At 44.4% G+C, this 9,036-nt stretch overlaps 1 protein-coding gene and 1 pseudogene across 1 annotated transcript; one reads left to right on the forward strand and one right to left on the reverse strand.

Annotated features, from left to right (window-relative positions):
* Positions 1-233: 233 nt before the first annotated feature.
* On the reverse strand, positions 234-2,735 carry LOC123065874 (2-oxoglutarate-dependent dioxygenase DAO). The gene is made up of 2 exons (XM_044489077.1): positions 1,822-2,735; positions 234-737 (listed from the first exon to the last, which is right to left on the reverse strand). The coding sequence occupies exons 1-2, from the start codon at positions 2,665-2,667 to the stop codon at positions 405-407; spliced, it is 1,179 nt and encodes a 392-aa protein (XP_044345012.1). The 5' UTR covers positions 2,668-2,735; the 3' UTR covers positions 234-404.
* A 3,727-nt stretch (positions 2,736-6,462) lies between these two features.
* On the forward strand, positions 6,463-6,593 carry LOC123072984 (uncharacterized; annotated as a pseudogene).
* Positions 6,594-9,036: the final 2,443 nt, after the last annotated feature.

The raw sequence follows: 9,036 nt of genomic DNA on the forward strand, positions 1-9,036 counted from the left end.
TGCAGCACAGTAGGAGAGGCCTACTGTTTTTGGTGTCAAAAATAAAATAAAATTAGACGCTCCCATTTTTAGATGAAATAGTGCCTCCAATTCCATCTACAGACATGGTTGACTTGCCAGCAAACATAAGGAAAACAATCTTCTCACTTGCTCAATACTTATATTTGATAAAAACAAACAATAACTATATTTCATTTGATAATGATAATAATATAATAAACGGTTTACCCAAAGTCGTTCTGACCAACTCAAGTCTAGAGATATAAGCCAACGGCAGCATGCACCAGCAAGGCAGCAAACAAAGTCACTAGAGAACGACCACATGACATCTGTGGTCCAGCTATAACGAATCGAACATGTCTAACAAAAATCCAACGCTAGAGAGCCATCACGAACGAACTTAATCATATGCGGTACGGGGCAAGCGGATCCTTGGACTCAAGCTGATCATGGAACAGCCCCCACGCGTAGCTCTGCAGGGAGATGGGGAGAAAGCTGCATCCATCCTCATCACCGTCTTCAGAGACCTCCTCCTTCTCCTTCTCCTCCACGTCGCCGCCGTCTTTGCCGGCACCAGAGAGCGGCAGCAGCGGCGAGACGACGCTGTCCAGGGGCAGTGTGATCAGCACGGTGATGGACAGGCGGGCTGGCTCCCCGCCCTCTTCACCCTCGCTGCTGGGGGCAGGAGTTGGGCGAGCCATGCCTCTCACTTTCTTCAGCTTGCCATTGCTCCACACCTAGAACGCATCACAAAAGAACCACGGCATCAAAATGAGTGTCACTGCTACTGCATAAAGACTGATAAAAAAAAGGTAAAAGAAAGGTACTTTTGCAGCAAAAAAATATGACGATCGCTTTGTGTTTTCAAAAGACGAGATATTTGGGACTTTGTCTCGTTTTATTTATGTGGTTTTCAACCCAGTGGCGACCAATCATGCAGTGATGCAGACACGCGGCCTAATTAGCTGACCCGGTTCAAGTTGAGTAGTGATGCATAGACTACTTAGAATTTGATGGCAGTAGAACAATCTCTTCTCTCCTATCCCTCCTATTCAAAAAACATGTAATTGCACCCCCACCCCACATCCTTCGTTTTCGGTTTTGTTGATTTTTTACTGGTTTTTTCTTGAGAACCGGCTCAACTGACCAATCTCTTATTGGCTTACCAAATTAAATCATGTTTTTTTGGTAAGTCAATAAGTATTGATATTATAATTTTTATTAGTATTTAATCACATTAATAACAATAAAATGGCTGGCATGTGCATTGTATCAAGCAAAATGAAATAAATGCATATCTACTATTATGGCAAAATGCAAGTTGTAAAATCCGCGCGCCAATTTTCGCTCGGCAGCCGACAGCTGCATGGCTCCACACACGTAATTTTGGCCACCGCGCGGGAAAAATGACGGCGGATGAACCATTCGTCAAAAATTCGGCGAGCAATTTGCGCGCGAATATGCATGTATGTAGGTCATTTGCTGCAAACCAAATGGAGACCAGCTATTTTTCCAATATTTTAGCAGGTTCTAGAGTTACAATCAAATAAGCTATATACTTGTCAATTTTTTTGATCATGCCTTTAGTTTGGTTATATGCGAAACTTTTGGTAGGGCGCTCAATTCAAACATACCCTTATGAATGAAATAGTTGTGCAATGTACTTGTGCTTATCCTTTGCTAAATATTGTAGATGAAATGAACGTTTGCACGACTGTGTACACACTACACATATATATAATCTAATGCTATCATGATCAGACAAAAGCACTTCCCAGGGAATAAAAACTAAGTCAATAGAGATGGGTGTTGTAGCGATACCTGAGCAATGTCACCGATGGTGACCAGGAGTGCACCATCGCTCGCGCCTACGGCCTTCCACTCGCCGCTGTCGTCCATCACCCAGCTCGATGCACCGGCTTCCTGCTCCCACTCGCAATGGAGTCCCACGACGTACGGATACGCCTTTGCGTCGCCGGCGGCCGGAGGCACCGCCGGCTCGCCCGAGCCGACCTTGGAGACCCACACCAGGCACCTCGCCTTCCTTCCCCCCTCCTCCGCGAACGGCTTCTCCCCGAAACCCACCCCACCAGCCCCAGAGAAAAGCCCCACCACCTGCATACCCACCTCCCTCATCAGCCGCGCGTACTCCAGCGCCGCCGGGAGCGCGTCCATCCCCAGCTCGTCGACGTCGAACACCATGACGGGTTCAACGCCGGCGTCCATTTCCTCACCCTCCGCGGAGAACCCGAGCGTGGAAAGAGTGGACGCGCGCATAGCGGACGCGTCGACGCGAGACAGCTCAGCGAGTGCAGAGGATGGCAGCTGGGAAGGGATGCCATGGCCGACGAGGTGGAAGTAGCCCACGTCGCAGGCGGCGCGAAGGGAGGCCAAGTCAGGGGAGTCGAGCAAGACAAGCGGAGTCGCCGACGAGCGGATTCTGAGGCGAGAGGGGGCGCCTAGGCGGAGGACTGGAACCGGCGGGGAGAGGATCATGCGGTCGAACAGAGCAGTGAGCGTGGCGTCGGCGGTGGAGGGGAGCGGCATGTGGCCTTTAGGCGTTGGCGGAGGGGGTCTGGGGAACATGCTGTCCTCGGAGACTGCTCCTGGGAAGGACCCGACGGCGAAGGCGGCGCCGGGGGACGGGGTGCTGGGGGAGTAAGCCATGGAGGTGGGGTGGCGGAGACGGGCGGAGCGGCGGACAGGGATGGGTGTGGGTGGGAGACCGGTGTAGTGTTGCTGGGCGGGCAGGTGCTCTGAGCGTGTGCGAGCAGGCGACTTTTATAGCCGCCGCGGGTCCTCGCTTGGGCCCTGTCGCTGAGCGTGTGGTGGGCCAGTTGAGGGGGACGGGTCGTACCTGGACCGGTAAGCAGGCCGGAACAAAGGCCTGCAGAACCACTCCCTCGAAATTAGGGTTTTTTTTTCACGCCGCAATGGAGGCCATAATGAATATTTATGGGGAGATCTCGCAAGATATTCTGTGAGATTCGATTTGATATCAGCGCTTGCTGACTTGCCAAAAGAAAAAGATTTTATTTGGGAAGAAAAATATCACGTGCGGCTCCGCATCACTGCAAATTTCCAGAGTACATGCGCGATGGCCTCGATAAGAAAGTCATAATCCAGAAAAGGAAAAAGGCTAGAAAGGGAAAGGAAATAGGCGGAGCGACGAGCGCGATCTGAATCGATCGCTCCGGCGATCGATCGCCAAGGAGTCGTTTCGCATAACTCCTGCAGAAAGCAAATCGTTGGCCTCAGCTGTCGAGAGCCCACACGTGTAGCTGTAGGCTTCTAGAAACAACAGAGCCTTTCGTTCACAGGCCAACCGAAGCTGGAGCTGAACCATCGATCGGTATCGTTGCGTCCATTGGATGGCAAGAGCACGAGACATCTCACATCTATAGTACGGATTTTCTGCTGGTCGAGCCTGATCACGGCAAGTCGTTCGACACATTGACCTTCGAGCTCGAGCTCGAGGACACGTGCCATTCCGGCACGACACGCCACTTTGTCGATTCGGTTAAACTAGTGCCGAACAGAGTGCAGCGTCACCCTTTTCTCACTTTATACACCTTTTTTGGTCATGGCTCTTGGATCATGGAAATGTGTAGGTGCATATTATTGTCAACCCACACAAGTGTGGTACATCTCTTTAGAATATTATGCGGCGATACCATGCTGTATCTATCTGCTGCTATTTGATTATTATCGTTCGTGCATGCTTTGTTTTGTTGGCACCTAAACAAACAAAATGGCTTTATCGTCAGGGTTGAGATACTACCACTGGCCTCTAATAAAAAAATGCAGGGGACAAAAGTTTCAGCGATAAGCATACAGAGACCTTCCCCAGAAAACAAGCTTGTCGACAACTACGTGACACTCTTTGCTTATGTTTTTGCTGTTGGCTGGCGTGTTAGGTTGGAGAGCATCTTAATCTTAATCTTGTTTCCTTGGTGATCGTGTTCCATCGAGATTAATTCGTGGTTCTGCTCACTCACTGTGTAGTCTAAATTGCACATTCAGAATACAGAAAATCTGTATAGTCTGTCTGTATTGCATTCAGAATCCAGAAAATCTAGATCACCGCAAGTCATTAGATTTTTTTTATTTTTTTTTAAGTTTTTCTCTCTTTCTTCTTCATCTTTCTGTGTAGACCAGCAAGGTTTTTTTCCTGATGGTACTTCTTTTTCATTTAGTTTTCTCTGATGGTACTAAGAAGAAAGTTTCTTCATTTTTAAAAGTAGTGAATTTAAGTAAAAAGTTTCTTCATTTTTAAAAGTAGTGAATTTAAGAAAAATCAAACGGCTGCATGTTGCACCCATAGATGGACCAGCCAGGTAAGAGTGCCTACATCATCAGTTAACAAAATGTAAGTCAACGGGCGCTGAAGGTGCTGAATAGGAGATGCCTGCTAGCCCTTTTATTCTTTTGTCGGTCACGTTGCATTCTCGGGTCGCTCATTTACCAGTTTTTTTTAAAAATGAAATGAGAAAATGTTTGTGGATCTAGCAAAAGGTTCATATTTTTTTAGAGGTTCACTAATTAAAAAAAATGTTCATGGGCTAAAAAGCTGGATGGATTTGTAAATCAATTTGGAGATTTGAAAAGGTTCATGAATTTAAAAAAATCATATTTGGAAAAAATCACGGATTGAAAAGGTTAAAGAATTAAGAAAAAAGTTTGTAGATTTCAGATAAGGTCATGAATCTGAAAAGGTTCATGGGTTTCACGGATTTAAAAGAAGCTCACGGAATTCATAATGTTATGAATTTAAAAAGTTCATGGATTTGAAAATTGTTCATGAACTTAAAAAAAATCACAGGTTTGAAAAATGTTAACAAATTTCAAAAAGTATGTTTGTTTTGCACATAAAAAAGTTAATGAATTGGGAAAAACATGGATTCTAGAAGAGTGTCCAAATTTGCAACAAGTTTGCGGATTTCAAAAGAGTTCATGGATTTGAAAAAAAATATGAATTTCAAAACTTTCATGAATGTGAAAAAGATGATGATTTTGCAAAAAAAAAAGAGGAAGAAATAAAATGAAAAAGGGAGAAGAAGAAGGATAAAAAAACATCGAACAAAACATGTCCTAGAAAAATGAGGGGAAACCGCTTAGAAAAACTGGTAAAACTTTCTAGAAGGTTCACAAAATCGTTGAGAAAAGAAAACACACGATGCGAACTTGTGTATTTTGAGCGAGAAAGTGTTACCCTACATGGGCGAGTTACAACAAAACTCGCTTCTCTAGGAGGAAGGGGGGAGGGTGTGCCTTTTACCGGAAGCATCGCAACCAACGCTTAAGGCACCAAATAGCGGGATTACTAATTAAGGGGTAGCCCTTGTAAACATCACTCCACTTTTCTCCGGTGCTAATTGGCGCACTTCATGTCACAACCTGGAAGTTTCCCTTCTTGCAGATTCGTTCTTGTTTCAAAACGGTTTATCTCTTGAACCGTGTGTCTAAATCACAAATGTTTTCCACCGTTGAATTTCACACCGATCTTCGAAACTAGATCTCGTGTTAATAGGTTTTGTTGAACTTTTTTCACGAAACCAGGAATAAAAAACAAAAGGATAAAAATATAAACACAAACAAATCAAAAAAAAAATGAAAAACCAAAAAAGAGGAAAAAAATGTCCAAAAACCCAAAAAATGGAAACCAGAAGCACGGTTATGCTTTTTCACCTTTCTTAAGCACGGATGTGCTTTCTCCTTTTCAGGAACCATGATTGCACTTCTCGTGAAAGCACATGTTGTGCTTTTCTATTTTCGAGGGGCATAGTTGTGCTTCCCCGAAAAAAGAAAAAAAAACATAGCTTATGCAAGTGTAGGTTATGCTTCTCGTGCAAACATAGGTTGTGCTTCTGGCGGAAGCACGAGTTGCATTTTTCTCATTTCAGAAAGCACAATCAAGGTTCTCGTAGAAGTACATGCTATGCTTCTCACAGAAAAACGTTGTTTTCCCAAAAAAAACACCAAAACCTAAAAAACCCAAGCAAAGGCTAATAAAAGTATGAAAAAATATCCAAAACTCATAGACCCGTAATATATATATTAAAATCTAGAGAGAGCGCATGTGCGTGACACGTGGCGGCAGTTGAGCGTCTCACTTGGTGCGCTCAAACAAAAAAGACCTTTCCGAGGATCCGCCAAAGATACCGTTAGTTAATTGCTCCCATCAAATAGAAACCAGTCTGCACTATAGCACCTGCCTAGGTGGAACGAATACCCAAGTGCACACGCATGAAAGGCTCGAACCGAAGGGAGCTACTCCCTCCGTCCCACAATATAAAAGTGTTTTTGGCACTAGTATCTAATAGCTCAGAAGGCATGCTTTCTTTAACTAACTCGGTTTGTTGTTGTTTGGAAAGGTGAGCTAATTGTATCACATTTGTTGTGCAGAAATGGTTTGAGGATGATCCCGGTATAAGTAAAAGATCTTCGGGCTTTGCCACATCCATCTTTGCGCTTGGAGCAATGACACAGCTAGTGAGGTTTCATGAGACGCATTAATTGCTGGTTGAAAACTATTCCAAACCCCCTCTCTGGCTCTCACGGGTCATTGAGAATTTCTGGAAGGGTTCCAAACATTTTTCTTGCTCGTAAAATTACTCGGTACACTCTTTTTGAGTGGGAAATGATCCGATTAATGTCCAAGCATTGGGCAAGAAAGAAAAATAGTAGTTGCATAGAGACTATAGGGGTAATACCTCGTGAAAGAGTAGCTTTTGTCTCTAGTTTGATGTGGTGTCAAGAAGTTTTCCCCTCCTGTAGCGCGAGAGGCAAAACCGCAAGCGACTGTGTCACTCATGCAAGCACCGGCAAGGCTGACAGTTACTCTCCCCTCCGTCCGCCGTGGGCAGCGTGACGGTGGGAGAACCCCGGTTCTCTGCTTTGGGCTTGTAGATAGGGTTAGCTAGGGTTAGGTTTCACCGTGGTGGTGATGGTGCCGCGCCATAATAAGGTGATGCGGTTCCACCTCCACCATGACATCTCGTGGGGCGGCACGAAGGATCTGCCAGCTTAGTCTTCTTGATGCTCCTGCGCAACAGCGGGATTTGTTTTCTTGTGATATCGACGATTGGAGGATGGCGGTGACGCGATAGGTAGTTCGTCAGCTGGGATTTGGTCCACTAAGACTTCATCGATCAAAACAGAATTGTCGGATCCTCAGCGTAAATTCCTGAAATCCTATGGGGTTGGCGAGGTTGGGATGCTTCTGCCGGTGGTGTCATCTGCTTGTGCAGGGGTGGAGATCTTTTGGACTTATGGCATATATGGCATCGACGACTCTTTTCTCCAGGGCGATGATCCTACAGGATCGGGGACGGGCAACTTCCCATCCGCCACCAACATGGACATGCTGGCTCTGGCAGTGGAGCATCGGTGGAGGCGCGCCACCGGCCTGTTCTAGAATATGGAGGTAGTTAACTCCTATTGGACCTTGTTGTAATTTTCTTCCTTGTTGGGGTTGTTTGTATTGCTGGTGCTACTAATAGACCTAAGGTTTTTTCCCGCAAAAAAGGACAAAAAATAGTGTGGCGTCCTTTTGCCTTCCAGTCATCATGTGATTGGACTTTGGCAATCTTGTAAAACTTATTCTCTCATTCTATAAAGATATGGTACGCTTAAGCGTACTTTAAAATAAACTTTACACCTATGCAATGATACCCAATTATAGTAGTCTAATCCTTGGATCAAAGAAGGCGTGTTAATTTTATTAGAAGTTACAACGGTGCAATGTTTGATTAAATTTATAGAAACCAGAATCTGCAATATCAAATTAGTACCATGAAAAAAAATAGTACCATGAAGTACACAATAAAAATATCTTCATATTGTATTTTTTGTTGTAGTAGTTCATAGTTTTTTTCCTATAAACTTGAACAATCTTTTCAAACAATCTTTTCGCCATTTGATTTCAGACGAAAATTATACGACTTATTTTCATGCATGGAGGGAGTTCTATTTGTTCCAAACAGAAGTACTCCTGGACGAGCACTACATTCTTTCTACCCAAAAAACGAAATCTAGACAGGTACTTCTAAGCTTCTTCTTTTTTCTTTTTCTTTTTTGCGGGAAGACAGGTACTTCTAAGCAAAGTTTAATACAAAATTGTTGATATCTTTGGCTGCTAAACAAACATGAAGTTGGCCCACAAGTCCACCATTCTCATGAAGTGTCCTTTTCACAATTCAATTATGAGCAACTAAAGTTGCAATGTACTCCCTCGGTCTTAAATTAGTTGTCTTAGTTTTATGTAGACACAGATATATTTAACACTAAAACACGTCTAAATACATTTTTATCTAGACAAATCTAAGACAACTAATTTAAAACAAGGATGATACAAACTATACTAGTATTAATAAATTACAAATAGAAGCAAGCTGGACGACCTGCTTAATTCCCTAAATGTATAATTCTACGTGAACGCGCCATGATCAACCATAACGTCGAATCTAAACCTCTGACTGGAACCTGGAGCAACTGCTCCTCCGGCAGCAGAGTGGCACGCACACGGTTTTACTCAAACTTTTCCCACCCCATGTAGTATCAACCTTTCCTAGTCGGACATTTTAGATGATTCACAGCTAAAGGAGTATAAAAGAAGGGAAGAAGAAAGAAAACGAAAGAGAAAAAGGAGAAGTAGTAACAGGTCTCACGTTGTCGTGCATAGCAGCATAGGTACAAGAGCTACTGCATTTTTTTTTGAGCGAATACAATATCCATGGGCCGTTCAATGTATATCTCCAACTGAAAATTGAATGACCGGCCAGCAGCCCAGTAAGCAAACCTTGCTTCAAACAAAGGGGGAGAAGAAAGGAAAAACGGAGAGAAAGCGGCAGAAGCAACAAACAGGACTCATGCAGGGTTTTTTTTTAGCAGGGACTCACGCAGGTACAGGAGGAGTGCTCCTAGTTGAGGGAGCTCCTACCTGCCGCTCTCTGCGGCAGGGACTCGGGGGCACGCACAGGGGTTCGCCCCGACTGGGCCGGCCCAATTGTTTTTCTTGTCTAAAAAAACAGATAG

The sequence above is a fragment of the Triticum aestivum genome, chromosome 3B (genome assembly GCF_018294505.1).
Source record: "Triticum aestivum cultivar Chinese Spring chromosome 3B, IWGSC CS RefSeq v2.1, whole genome shotgun sequence".
Classification (NCBI taxonomy): Eukaryota; Viridiplantae; Streptophyta; class Magnoliopsida; order Poales; family Poaceae; genus Triticum; species Triticum aestivum.